Source organism: Trichechus manatus, unplaced genomic scaffold, assembly GCF_000243295.1.
Source record: "Trichechus manatus latirostris isolate Lorelei unplaced genomic scaffold, TriManLat1.0 scaffold00021, whole genome shotgun sequence".
In the NCBI taxonomy this organism is placed as follows: Eukaryota; Metazoa; Chordata; class Mammalia; order Sirenia; family Trichechidae; genus Trichechus; species Trichechus manatus.
Genome location: NW_004443957.1, coordinates 11,316,220 through 11,331,323, shown reverse-complemented (window position 1 = coordinate 11,331,323; position 15,104 = coordinate 11,316,220). Strand labels below are relative to the sequence as shown.

At 38.4% G+C, this 15,104-nt stretch overlaps 1 protein-coding gene across 10 annotated transcripts in view; it reads right to left on the bottom strand.

The window, feature by feature from the left end:
- RABGAP1L (RAB GTPase activating protein 1 like) overlaps positions 1-15,104 on the bottom strand; it is a 775,464-nt gene that overhangs the window by 163,915 nt on the left and 596,445 nt on the right. For all 10 annotated transcript variants that reach the window (XM_023728046.1, XM_023728049.1, XM_004372833.3 and 7 more), the window contains one exon: positions 6,107-6,235. In XM_023728046.1, coding sequence (XP_023583814.1) covers positions 6,107-6,235 — 129 coding nt within the window. The remainder of the gene's footprint in view (positions 1-6,106; positions 6,236-15,104) is intronic.

Here is a 15,104-nt window from a genome sequence, read left to right as displayed (position 1 = left end):
GGACAACTCTGTGCTTTTTTACCTCTGGGCCTCTGCATATTCTCTGCATGGAACATACTCCTCCTTTTCTTATACACACCTTGCTAAGTCCTCTTGCAAGGTTCCTCATACACAACTGTTGTTGGTGTTAGCTGCTGTTAAGTCGATGTCGACTTATGGCGATCTCATATGTGCAGAATAGAACTGTGCTCCATGGGGTTTTCAAGGCTGTGACCTTTTTGGAAGCAGATCACCAGGTCTGTCTTCAGAGGTGCTTCCGGGCGGGTTTAAACTGCTAACCTTTTGGTTAGTAGTCCAGCGCTTAACTGTTTGTGCCACTCAGGGACTCCTGGCACACAACAGCACTCAATAAATGACCCTTCTTTCCAAATTCCTTCCTTTTATGTTTTGTCATAGTTTTCCATTTTAATTTTGCTCTAATTATTTACCAATAAAAATAAAATAGGCTAATCTATATTTTTAAACATTATATTATGAAGATCTACCAACAGAATACTTTCGGTGATGTTTTTATGAACTTTGCTATTAATGTCGTCCATCATAAATGCGTCACTTACAACTGTGTTCAAAATAAAAACCAACTTCAAAAACATACAAAAAAAAATTACTTGCTTCCCAGGTTTTGAAAGTAATTCTCAAGAAAGGTTTACATGGCCAAAGACCTAAGGCACACATAATACTCTTATGCTACAGACCTTGAATTCTTTATTTCTTTCTATCAGAGCAATGTCAGCTAAGTGAATTCCATTGTATTTGAATGAATCAAATTTTTAATATTTCATCATCCACAGACATAGCACCTATTTGAACCATTAAAAAAAAAAAAAAAAAACCCATTGCCGTCGAGTCGATTCCGACTCATAGTGACCCTACAGGACAGAGTAGAACTGCCCCATAGAATTTCCAAGGAGCGCCTGGTAGATTTGAACTTCTGACCTTTTGGTTAGCAGATGTAGCTCTTAACCACTATGTCATCAGGGTTTCCATAAAACACTGAATTAAATCATATAAAACTTCTAATACCTGATAGTTTTTGACCAAAAAAAGGGTAATTTCATCAATTCAACCTAATATAACATAAATAGTATGGAATAAAAATATGTTAAAAAAATAAAAAATAAAAGAGAGAGGCCAGGCAATTAGATCAAGAATAATTATAGAGGTTACATGCATTTGCACTTGAATGCATACAGGTATCCCTTTCACAAATTCTTATGCTCTAATAGACATATCAATTTGCTTAACAAGTTTGGGATTGCCCCATCAGTACAGGGGTTAGCCTTTAAGAATTCAGTGATACTAAATAGACAATAGATAAGTGGTAACTTTGGTGAAGGGTAAGACAGTACACAATACTGGGGAAGCCAGCACAACTTGTGCAGGGTAAGGTCACGGAAGCTCCATAGACAAATCCAAACTCCCTTAGGGACCGAATTACTGGGCTGAGGGCTGTGGTGACCATGGTCTCAGGGAACTTCTAGTTCAGTTGGCATAACGTAAGTTATAAAGAAAATGTTCTACATTCTTCTTTGATGAGTAGTATCTGGGGTCTTAAAAGTCTGTGAGTGACCATCTAAGATATTCCACTGGTCTCACCCCTTCAGGAGCAAGTGAAAATGAAGAAAACTAAAGACACAAGGGAAAGATTAGTCCAAAGGACTAAAAGACCACAACTACCACAGCCTCCACCAGACTGAGTCCAGTACAACTAGATGGTGCCCGGCTATCATCACTGACTGCTCTGACAGGGATCACAATAGAGGGTCCCAGACAAAGCTAGATAAAAATGTTCAACAAAATTCTAACTCAAAAAAAGATCAGACTTACCGGCCTGACAGAGACTAGAGAAACCCTGAAAGCATGGCTCTTGGACACCCTTTTAGCCTAGTAATGAAGTCACTCTGGAGGTTCACCTTTTAGCGGAAGATTAGACAGACTCATAGGACAAAATGAGAGAAAAGGGGCACACCAGCCCAGAGGCAAGGACTAGACGGCAGGAGAGGACAGGAAAGCTGGTAATAGGGAACCTAAGGTCGAGAAGGGAGAGTATTGACATGTCATAGGGTTGTTTACCAATGTCATAAAACGATATACATACTGTTTTATGAGAAACTAGTTTGTTCTGTAAACCTTCATCTAAAGTTCAATTTAAAAAAAAAAAAAAAAAAGAATCCAGTGATAGCTATATATTGTCTCACCAGGAAAAACAAAATGCTGATATGCTCACATAAAGAAATCCAAATTTCTGGTGATTCACAGAGTCTTTGAAGCCAAAATCCGAATTTAAGAAGCTCTGCAATAGCAGGATTTTTAAGTGTAAGATAACAATCTAATAATGGTAGCCAATAAAAGTTGATTCCCTGGGAAAGTCCAGGATATTAATATTAGGTACTTTAACCATCTTTCATTTAGGTCTTGATGTCAATATTCAGTAACTAAGTGACTATTCAAAGTTAAGTTTGATGAGTCAATACTGTTCCCAATTTTAGCCTGGTCAGAACCATGGGGGCAGGCGAATATCAGAATAATTTAAAATCATGTTTGTTAATTAGCAGTTTAGGAACTACTACAAAATGCTATTGATGTTTAATGTCACACAGGTTTTGGAAGAAAAGAGTTATTTATTGAATCCAATTTGCTTTATTAATACATACTGTTGATACTCAGAAATAAACCACATACCGAAAAAAAAAAAAAAAAAAAAAACTAAACCTGTTGCCATTGAGTTGATTCCGACTTACGCGATACAGAGGATAACAAATTTCTCTAACAAAGTATTTTGTACCTACAGCTGCTGCCTCTATTTCAAAACCAGTCATTTCACTGAAATCAGGGCTTACTAAGTTCCTTAGAGTTAGAAGAAAGTGACTCATTTTGTTGGGTAACTGGATGAGAAAATGCCCATTCAAAGAAGATAAAACTATATACAAAGCTACCAACTTCGCAAATAATTAAAATAAAAAAAATTTTAAATTATTTTGATAGGAATTCTGTACTTAAACAGGCTGTGGATAAGAAATCGTGAGTTCAACTTTTTTACCTATCCCCATGCTTGCAGCTACCTTTGCCCCATGAACACTTAGTCTACCACACAGCCTCAGTTTATACGTCCATCATCTCCTAACGTGGCCAATTGCTGGCATATGCCGCTGTAATGATGGTATCATGACACACATTCTTACCCACATTCCTGCTTCCATTATTCATTGTAACACCTCACCCTCTGGAGACTCTTATGGTTGTAGCATATCAGAATGGGGAAGGGAGAGATGGTAGAAACAGTGAGGTAGACCCTACACTTTTTTCAAAACTGCAAGCCATTATAAAACTGATTTAGTGTACTGTGACCAGCTTTTTGGTTTCAGGAATTTTTGGGGGGTGGACAAAGAAGTTTAAAATAAAATAGAATATAAGAACATAGACTAGAAAACATCAGAGTACATCAATCACTATAAGGCTAAGTATTTCTTCAGATATATATCTATATGTATATAAGTATGGTCAAGGTCTTGATATAAAAGCTATTTAAATATGTAGTCTCAGCTTAAAATTTTTTTAAAACTTTTGGGCCAGAGACCTGGGTTCTAGTCCCAGTACGATCCCTGAGTACTGTACAACTTATGCCTTCCTTCTCTCAATTTCAACTATATCTATCTCACAATAACCCACTCTACAATCCTACGTTATAAATCAAAATGGTGTCCCATGGGTATTGTTTTAAATATCTAAAAGGTATTTTCCTTAGACAATGAAAAAAAAAAAAACCAAAAACCAAACACCGTATCATTACTTATTCTTTTTTGAATATTCATTTCTACCTGTTCATGTCCAAATAAATCATCCCAGGAACAGCCCATTCACATCATATTTTGAACTTGTTTTCTAATATTTGATATTTCTGCAACTCTCTGATTCCATGTTTCTGGCTTGGCAATTATTAGCTACCTCCATCCTCCAAGGAACTTCATAAATTCTACAAGAAAAATTCTTCCTCTGTAAGTTTTCACCTGTAAATGATCCACCTTTGGGTTTTTCATCCTAAATACTTGCTAGTGCTATTAAATTTCCTTTGAAAACATTTAATTTTTCACCTTCCCTACACCTCTTAATTCTCTAATTTTTTATTCTTAAAATTAAGTGTTTAATTTTAATGGATTCCTATAGCATTGCCCCAGCTTATAGTACTTCTCTATGGTAGCTCTGGAAAAATCAGCTGGCTGAAGCTTACGTTTCAAACTCACCACCCACAAGATTCAATCAAAGACACCATGCACACTGGAATGTATTTTCAGTCTGCAGACAAATGTGGCTTAGGCTTAGTCATTTAGCCCAGCCAAATAAAATAAGCAGTCCTACAGGTTTTAAAGAATTTGCATTTCAGGATGAAGACTTTAGAGGCCCATCTTTCTTGATATCTTTGGAAAATTTTATCTTTGAAAGATATAGTTCATTCGAAAGATAATACAATTTTTCTTCTCAGGTATTTACTTTCAGCATTGAATTGTACTTTTTAATGCTTATACCTTATTTTTAAAATAAATTATATTCAAAACAAAAGTGTTATACCAGAAAAAAAAGTATTACAGTGCATGTGCTACCTAAATGAAATGTGTATCAAAGTACATTTTAAGTAATGAGCTTAATAAGTTGATGGCAACTCTACTGTCTAGTTGCTCAGTGCAAAAACCTAATGCATCACCTTGACTTGTTTTTTCCTCTTACACCCACATCTAATACATCATGAAAATATTTCAAAATATATTCAGGTTCCAAACAGTTCCCATCATCTCCTCTGCTATCACCGTGGTTCAATCTATCATCATCTCTCAACAGGATTGCTGTAAAAGTCCATCTGGTCTCCCTTCATCTACTCTTGCCTTCTATGGTTTGCTCTCAACACAATGGCCTTCCTGATCCTCTAAAAGCCTCAGACAGATAATACCACTTCCCCACTCAAAACCCTGCAATGGCTCCCCATATCTCAAAGTAAAGCCTAAATCCCTACAATGGCCTACATTTGCTGGCTCCTTGTGAACTGGCTAACCTCCTCTCCTACCACTCTCCTTTTCATTCACTTCACCCTGGCTACACTGGCCTTCTTACTGCTCTTCAAACCTGCCAGACATGAGCCAGCTTCAGGGCCTTTGAACTGGCTGTTGCCTCTGCCTGGAATACAGACATCTCAAAGACTAACCCGGCCACCCCCATATCTCCTTTACCTTCTTGGTTAGGTCTACTCTGACTATTCAATAACAACTGCAACCTTCCCTTCCTCCAATAACCCAATCTCCCTTATATTGCCCTGTTTTTGCTCTTTTCATAGCTACTTATCACCTTCTAACTAAGTATATTCTTTATTTGTTATATTTATTGCTTATTGTCTGTTTCCCTCTGCAAGAATATAAGGTCCATAAGAGCTGGGATCTTTGTTTCATTAAAAAAACAAATTTATGTTTAAGTCATGGTTAAGTAAGAAGGTCACCTAGTATGTTCCAGAGGTATAAGAATTAACATCAGTAAAGCAGTTCCAATTTTTTAAAAAATGTGACTTCTCACCTTACTAGTACAACTTTTTGCATATAGATCTCAATTTCAAATTAGCTTATAACATGTGTTTAGCCTTATCAGACACATGACAAGGACCAATGTATCCACAGACATTTGGCAGGTGTGGGATGAGAATGTGCGAATCAAGACTCAAAGCTCTTCAAGTCCCTTAGAGAAAGGAAATCAGTGCCCAAGCAGGCTTCTCTTGCTTTGTCCTAAGTAATCTTAAAACAGATGGCAAAAGCTAAACACTAAGTCTGCTGCTATGGAAACCACTATCACAGTAACCCATTCTAGAGTCCCACCTATAAGATAAATGTTTATCTTTCTATTATTTCAATCTGAACCTGTCAATTTTCACTCTAAATTCTACTAGAAGGTATAGCTACTATATACATACCAGCCTGTTAGAAAAATCTGGCAGAACATGGTTGATAGACGGTATCACTTTAAGCACAGTCAAAACCCAGCAATATATAGAGGAAGGCTTTTACATCATTTATCATGCTCTTCTGCATTCAAGTTCTACCTTTATTATATATAAATTCATGTATCTTACCTTAATATTGCATGCCTGCTCCATCAATCTTCTTGCATTTTCCTCTGCTCTGTATCTCTTAGGAAGCTGAACTCTGAAGAACTTTAAAGCACCTTCAAAATCAGCTTGCAGAAGATCTTCCTTTGAGGTCTGCAAAATAATCACCAAGAATCATTACATTTTAGTCTGCATTCAGGACAATAATACACTGCAGTAAGAATTTCTATTTTCCCGAATGTATTTTTATAGTAAGATTTAGCTTGGCTCCAAAATTTTTTTAGGGAGAGATTTCTAACTTCATAGCGACCCTACAGGACAGAGTAGAACTGCCCTATAGGGTTTCCAAGGAATGGCTGGTAGATTTGAACCGTGACCTTTTGGTTAACAGCCAAGCTCTTAACCACTGCGCCACCAGGGCTGCTCTAACCTCTCTGCTATAAGCTGAAATAAGTCACCATAAGTCCTAGTTAAAGCAGTGATATAAGAATGCATTAACATATTTAACTTGTGTAAGCTGAAGATTGGAACCCTAGTGGTACAGTAGTTAAGAGCTACAGCTGCTAACCAAAAGGTCCACAGTTCGCATCCACCAGCTGCTCCTTGGAAACCCTATGGGGCAGCTCTACTCTGTCCTAGAGGGTCACTATGAGTCAGAATCTACTCGACGGCAACAGGATGGTTTTTTTTGGTAAGCTGAAGATTAGAATGGTGGTTCCTGCCAAAGGTTACCAAGTTGTAGCTTTGAGAAAAGAAAAAGGGTAAAAATGAGAAAATTTGATCTCTGGGACTAATCTGTGACTTTAGCTTGATGAGTATTTTATGGGCATTATGACAAAGCTGGCTGAAGATAAAAACAATGCAATCAAAGCACACCAGAGTTACATAATAAACAGTAATGAGAGGATAGCTATTCAACCAATAGCAGCAGCTAGCTGAGAACAATCAGGAATCTACGCCACACCTTAATGAATGCTTTGAAAAACTCAATGAAGTTAGAAACTTAACTACTGAGCTGGTGACACAAACTACTGTTTGCTAAATTTACTACTTTAAAAAATTGCAACCATTTGGAAATAAATACATTCATGCACAGAGAAAAGACTGAAAGGAAATAACAAAAAATGTTTCTCTGGCTAGTGGGATCATGGGTTATTTTTTACCCTCATATTTTACTATATTTTCTGCAGTAAAGCTTTTGTAGTCTGAAAGACAATAAACATTTTAATAAGCAGCTATAAACAATCTTTGGTAAAGGCTGTGATACATATTATAGATTCAGGCAGAGCAGGTACACAGAAGTAAGTCAAAAAGAAATTAGATGTTTAGACAGTCAAAAATTTCAGTTTAAAAAAAGAAAACATGGTGCCTAGACATCATACAACTATATAGTCATTGAAAATGTTATTTTATAATGTCACTGAATTGTACATTTAAAAAACGGTTAAAATGGCAAATTTTTTGTTGCATGTATTTCACCACAGTAAAATTATTTTTTTAAATGTTATTTTATTTAAAGTCAACCTTAAAAACCGATTAACCTTAACTGCATTTGAGTATAACGAAGTCTGGGAAATTCTTGGTCACAACAGGCCCTGAGTTATTGTCATCAACACTCTGGTCCAAGCCATCATCATGTCTCACGTGGGCCACTGCAGTACCCCCTAAGTGGTCTCCCTGTTTCTGTTCTTGTTTCCCACAATCCACTCTCCAGATGATACTCTTTAAACCGTGATTCAGATCACACTGCTCTTCTGTTCCACTGTACCTGTTAACCTGTTGCCGATGAGTCGATTCTGACTCATAGCAACCCTATTGGACAAAGTAGAATTGCCCCAGAGGGTTTCTAAGGCTGTAATCTTTACGCAAGCAGACCACCACATCTTTCTCCTGAAGAGCAGCTGGTGAGTTCGATGCGCTGACCTGTCAGTTAGCAGCCAAGTGTTTAACCACTGTACCACCAGGGCTCCTTGTTCCACTGTACTCAAAATAAAATCCAAAATCCTTACCACTGCCTACAAGGGCCTCCATGATCTGGAAGACCAGCCTATCTCTCCAACTTCACCTCTTTTTTTCCTCCTCAACTTCATCTTGAACTACTTCTCCCTCTTTGTTTTCAAGCTCCAGGTACACTGGCCTTTTTTTTTTTCCAACATACCAAGTTCATTCTTATCTGAAGGCTACTGTACTTACTACTGTTCCCTCCGCCTGGAATATTTTGCCAGCTCTTCATATGGATAGGAATTGTTTTGCGATGTAAATTTTCGCTCAACCAAGAGATCTGAGTGAGGCTTTCTCTACACTTAACAAAGCCTTCCTCTCACCCCATTCCTCACATAGTGATTTCTCAGTTTTATACCTGTTCCCCTCCTTTTCCTCATAAGGGAAGGGTTCTCACTGTCTGTCTTATTTGCTTCTATGTCCACAGTGACAAGAACCATGCCCCACATACAGGAGGCACTCAATAAAAACATGTTATTAAATGAATAAATGAAATCTACTTTCATATGTCTTTTAATACATACATATTTTCCCTTTTTCTCCTCCCCTTTAAAAACAAATGAATAAAACAGTATATTAACTCACACACTAGACAGTTTCACAAAGGTCTACATTGGCCCAGCTTTAGGTCTACAAACTAGTATTTAGAAAATAGAGCTAGGCTAACAGTAGCAATAAAAAAAAAAAAGCTTCAGTACATTTCAGATTTATTTACATTCCCCTCCCTCACCCAGACACTTTGACATGGTGGCAATAAGTGGCAGACAGAATGTTTAGCATGATAGAATGCTATCAACTCACCTCAACCTTGTTAGAAAAGGCAGTTACTGGAAACAACTTAACCCTAAAAGAGGGCCTTTCCAACTAAAATATCAACAGCTGAATTATTGGGAAAGCATCTAGCTACCAGTTATACCAGACAAACTACATTTCTAGTCTTTCTTTTTTACCTGTAATATCAGTTTTGCTGATTAGCTTTCTGGTAATCAGTGGAAAAATTCAAGACAAGCTGCTTATAGCGTTTGTAGAGAAGCAGAACTAGCCCTTCCCTCACTACTCAAAAGCCTCTGAGGGTACCTCTTCTATTTTCAATAAGACTAACTGCTAGTTACCTGGAAACAGATGCCAAAATTGGTGAGAAGCAATCTCTTGCCTGCAGGCAGCAGCATGGTTGCCCAATTTTCTAATACTGTCCAAGTCCTAATTTCAAACCCAGCCTTTGATTTCATACAAAGCAGAAAGATTAGGATCCAGAATGGGGAATCACACCCTCTCACATTCAACCTCCAGCAAGGCAGCGACGGCCACGTAGGCAAAGATGTGGTTTGGGGGAGGTTATCCTCTCAGGGTGGTGCAAACAGTTTGCACTTGGCTACTAACCAACAGGTTGGTGGTTCAAACCCACCCAAAGGCACTTTGGAAGAAAGGCCTGGCAACTTGCTTCCGAAAGGCACAGCCTTGAAAACTCCATGGGGCACAGTTCTACTCTGCAACATATGGGTTTGTTGTGAGTAGGCACTGACTCAACGGCAACTTTTTTTTTTTTTAAATAGTCTTAAGGGAGGTGCAGCAAGGAGCTCCCCACCTGTCAGAGGCTGAAGCCCACCTCAGATTGAGTTCTCTGGACCTAGAAGCCAGAACACCCTGTGGCTGTCCTTCACAAGACACCACTGATGTTGATGATGCTCCAGATAGTGTGGCTTTCCCGACAGTTTAGCCCAAGAGAAGCTCTGACAACCATGAATCAGGAAGACCCAGGGAGGCCCAGTAGACAAGGTGTGTAAACTGCATCTTATTCAAATCTCTAGCCTCAGCCTTTGGAAAGTACTCGCCATAGAAAAGGTACTCAAAAAAGGTTGCAAAGAATGGAATAAGCTCATTCGAATTCCACCTCTGGCTAACTCATGGCACTGCGTAAGTCTCCACAGTTTTCCCATTTTAAAACGGAAATAACCTTAACCTGAAGTATTTAAACATGAAATGAGTTAAGGCATATGAGTATACGTTGTGAACTCCAAAACCAGTATAAGGGATGATATTTGGAAAGTTGTCTCTGTGTTGCTCAAATATGCTCAGATACTGACATTTTAGTGACTAAAGACATTACCCTTATGTCAATGACATTTTTTATTCCATAAAGCAGGCAGTCTAAGTTGTAAGAACTTATATTCTTCTCCGAGACTATAATAAAGTGAGCTTCACTGTGAATGGAAAAAAAAAAGGCCAATAAACAAAAAACACATAAACAAAAACCTTGCTTACCAGTGTTCTAGGAGACAACCTACAATCCTACTTTGTTCCTGATGGTGCTTTCCTCCAATTTTCTATCTTTAAGAGACTTTCATAATCATTAACTATCATCTCAAATGCCTTTGTAATGCCATAAGAAGATTATAGATTTATAGGGCTAATTCTCCATTTTCTGATAACACTGAGAGATTTTTCTCTCTAAAATCAAGGGACAGATACTTCTTGCTGTGGAAAGACTTGTCTGTCTCATTAAGAAAAAAACTTTTTTTTTAAAGAATATTTTATCTTTTGATCATAATTTGTATACATATGTGTATGTATGTCTACATGGTAGAATCATATTTTTTTATTATGAAAGTAATAAATATTTACTGCCCTTGAAAAGGAAAGTACTTTTTAACACGCCTAACATATGGTCTCACCATCCAGAGAAAATACAATTTACATTTTGTTACATTACTTATAGTCCTTTTTTTCCTATCCCTACACACACACGGAGCCCTGGTGGCACAGTGGTTAAGAGCTCAGCTGCTAACCAAAAGGTTGGCAGTTTGAATCCACCAGCTGTTCCTTGGAAACCCTATAGGACAGTTCTACTCTGTCCTAATAGGGTCTCTATAAGTCTGAATCGACTCAATGGCAATGAGTTTTGGATTTTTTTTTATACATACACATCTCACATATATTTAACAAAATTTGAATCATCCTATACGTATTATTTATTTAAATATATATGTTTCAAAAATGGCAAGCATTAACATAGCATTATTTGCTCAAAACATAATGCTAGCCATATGTGAAGTAGTGGTGCTTTCTATGAAACAATGGAAACATGGCTTCAACCATAGCTATAAGATCAGTTCTCTCACACACTAATTATTAATGAGCAGGCTGCAGAGATGAAAATTTAATTAATGGTTATAATTAAGTTTACAACTGTATAAATACTAAACCTCACATTGACAACGAAAAGACGCTTAATACATGATCTTCTGATGATAAAATCCACGCTTTAAAAATGTACCCCTAAAAGGCAGGCTAACATTTCAAGACCCGAACCAAGTACTGAAAAGAGGCTGTGGTGGCTTCTGGATTATCATTATCCATCTGTGCTAGAAGGAATGATTATTGGAAAGGCTGTTCTTCAACTGGGAAATTCTTTTTTTATATTTTTTCTATATTGCCCTCAGAAAAACGGTGAGGGAATAGTAAAACAATAAGAAAGCAACTACTGAGGCAGGGCCAAGATGGCGGAGGAGTCAGATGTTTCCGGTGGACCCCCTTACAACAAGGACCCGAAAAAACAAGTGAATCAATTACATATGACAATCTGGGAGCCCTGAACATCTAAGGCAAAGTTAAGGAACAAGACTGAGTGGCAGGGGGAAGAAGAGATGGTTTGGAGGCAGTGAGGAGTTGCCAGACCTGACCCAGCTAGAGCCTAAGCACTTCAGGCCTGATCAGCTCATGGGTGAGCAGTGAGGCAGGCAAGCAGCAGTGCTCGGGAGACGTATTCCACACTGGGAGAGACCCCACTACAGAGAGTCTACTCGGCCACCCAGAACCAGTGACAAGCAGCCCTAGAACAGTAAAAGATAAGCACTTGCATATGGCCTACTGTACGGATGAAAAACACCACCCTTAGGGAAAAACCTATCTCCCATTTACCTCCCCACTCCCTGCTCTGCACTGGGTCCTGGACTGGCTTCAGCAATTGCCGAGTCCCCTGGGCTGGAAGCAGGATCCTTCACATGCCCTGAGTCATTCTCCTGGCCTTGGAGAGTGAACAAACTAACAAACAGGGGAAAAAATAAACTGCTGGCTCCCTAAGCCAGAAACCCAGGGTAGGCACAGATCTTTTGCCTAGGCACAGGCATAAGGGATCCAGGGACTTTGAGTGCCTTTCCCCCTGCAGAGTCTTGTGTGGGCCCATTTCAACAGCATAGGCCCTCATTACCGCAATACAACAGGGTATACACCTGAAATCTACCTTGAACTGTTTCAGCTGTGAAATGGCAGGTTCATGAAAATTGACACTGCTTTGCCCATTAAGCAGGGTCTTCACCTACCCACATCAGGGGCCTGAGGTCTGGTAGCTCCACCCACACCACCTAGCCACCTGCAGTAGGGGCCCAAGAATAAGAAATGCCCACCAGTCCTTACAGCCAACAGCACTGGGGGCTCATAGTCCAGCTGCAAAACCCACCCACCTACGTGCTGTAGGGAACAGGGACATGCCTTCCTCCTGGAAACTCGAGGGCGGCCTTCAGCCCCCTGCCTTGCAAAGAGTGTGTCCCGCTGCTTCAGCCAGATGCCTGTGCCTACACCAATCATCCATGCCTGTCTAGGACTGTAGGTGAGAGCCTACACCACATACTTGGTGACTATCTACCTGGGAACCTGAGCTGAATCCATACAGGAAGAGTGGATGGACTGCTGGGCTCACATACCTAGTAACAGATCTAACCACCTGGTGACAGGATATTAGAGCTTCAAAGGTGCCAGTAATCAAACTAGCTCATACAAGCAGCCTATTTGGGCATATCAAAACAAAACAAGAAGCTAGGACACAGTAAGCAAACATAAAATAAATAAATATAATAACTTATCGATGGCTTGGAGACAACAGTCAATATCAAATCACATAAAGAGGCAATCCATGATGGCTTTAGAAAGTTCCCAAAATAAAGAATCTAGAAATTTTCCTTTGGAAAATTGGAATTACCGGAGGCAGAATACAAAAGGTTAACACACAGAACTCTTCAAGAAATTAGGAAGGAAATTAAGCAAAACGCAGAACACGCAACAGAGGAAATGAAAAAGATTAGAGAGGAGCGTAATGACAAATTTAACAGGCTGCAAGAATTCATAGAGAGACAGCATTCAGAAATCCAGAAGATTAACAATAAAATTTCAGAATTAGACAACTCAATAGAAAGTCATAAGGCAGAATTGAGGCAACAGAAGTCAGAATTAGTGAGGCTGAAGACAAAGCACTGGACACAAACTTATTTGAGGAAAAATCAGATAAAAGGATTTTAAAAAATGAAGAAACCCTAAGAATTATGTGGGATTCTATCAAGAGGAATAACATACAAGTGATTGGAGTACCAGAACAGGGAGGAATAACAGAAAATACAGAGAGAATTGTTGAATATTTGTTGGCAGAAAACTTTCCTGATATCATGAAAGATGACAAGAGATCTATCCAAGATGCTCATCAAACCCCATGTAAGGTAGAACCCAAAAGACAGTCATCAAGACATATTATAATCAAACGTGCAAAAACCAAAGATAAAGAGAGAATTTTAAGAGCGGCTAGGGATAAACGAAAAGTTAGCTACAAAGGAGAGTCAATAAGAATAAGCTTGGACTACTCAGCAGAAACCTCGCAGGCAAGAAGGCAATGGGATGACATATATAAAGCCTTGAAGGAAAAAAATTGCCGGCCAAGAATTATATATCCAGCAAAACTGTCTCTCAAATATGATGGTGACATTAGAGCATTTCCAGATAAACAGGAGCTTAGGGAATTTGCAAAAACCAAACCAAAATTACAAGAAATACTAAAGGGAGTCCTCCATTAGAAAATCAGTAACATCAGATAGCAACCCAAGACTAGAACACAGGACAGAACAACCAGATATCAACGCAGATACGGAAGTCACAAAAATAAATCAAAGCTAAAACACTGAAAATAGGGAAACAGATGTCAATATGTAAAAGATGACAACATTAAAACAAAAAAGAGGGACTTAAAAAATGTAGACATAGACTTTGCATATGGAGAAGAAGTCAAGGCGATATAAAGAAAAGACTGGTATAAACTTAGAAAAATAGGGGTAAATATTAAGGTAACAGAAAAGGAAGCTAACAATCCTACAAGTTAAAATTAAAAACTAGAAAAATATAAAGACTCAGCAAACACAAAATCAACAACAATGAAAAAGGTGAAAATACATAAAGAAAAATGACACAGCACAGAAAATTAAGTGGGACAAAGAAACTGTGAACAACACACAAAAGAAGACATCAAAATGACAGCACTAAACTCATACCTATCAATAATCACACTGAATGTAAATGGACTAAATGCACCAATAAAGAGACAGAGAGTGACAGATTGGATTAAAAAACATGATCCATCTATACGCTGCCTACAAGAGACACATCTTAGACTTAAAGACACAAACAGGCTAAAACTAAAGGATGGAAAAAAATACATTAAGCAAACAACACTCAAAAAAGAGCAGGAGTGGCAATATTAATCTATGACAAAATAGACATTAAAGTAAAATCCACCACAAAGGATAAGGAAAGACACTATACAATGATTGAAGGGTCAATAAATACACCAGGAGGACATAACTATAATAAATATTTACGCACCCAACAACAGGGCTCCAAAATACATAAAACAAACTCTAACAGCATTGAAAAGAGAGATAGACAGCTCCACAATAGTAGCAGGAGACTTCAATGCACCAGTTTTGGTGAAGGACAGAACACCCAGAAAGAAGCTCAACAAAGATATGGAAGATCTAAATGCGACAATCAACCAACTTGATCTCATAGACATACACCGAACACTCCCCCCAACAGCAGCCGAGTATACTTTCTTTTCCAACGCACATGGAACATTCTCCAGAACAGACCATATATTACGCCATAAAGCAAGCCTTAACAAAATCCAAAGCATCGAAATATTACAAAGCATGTTTTCTGACTATAAAGCCATAAAAGTAGAAATCAACAACAGAAAAAGCAAGGA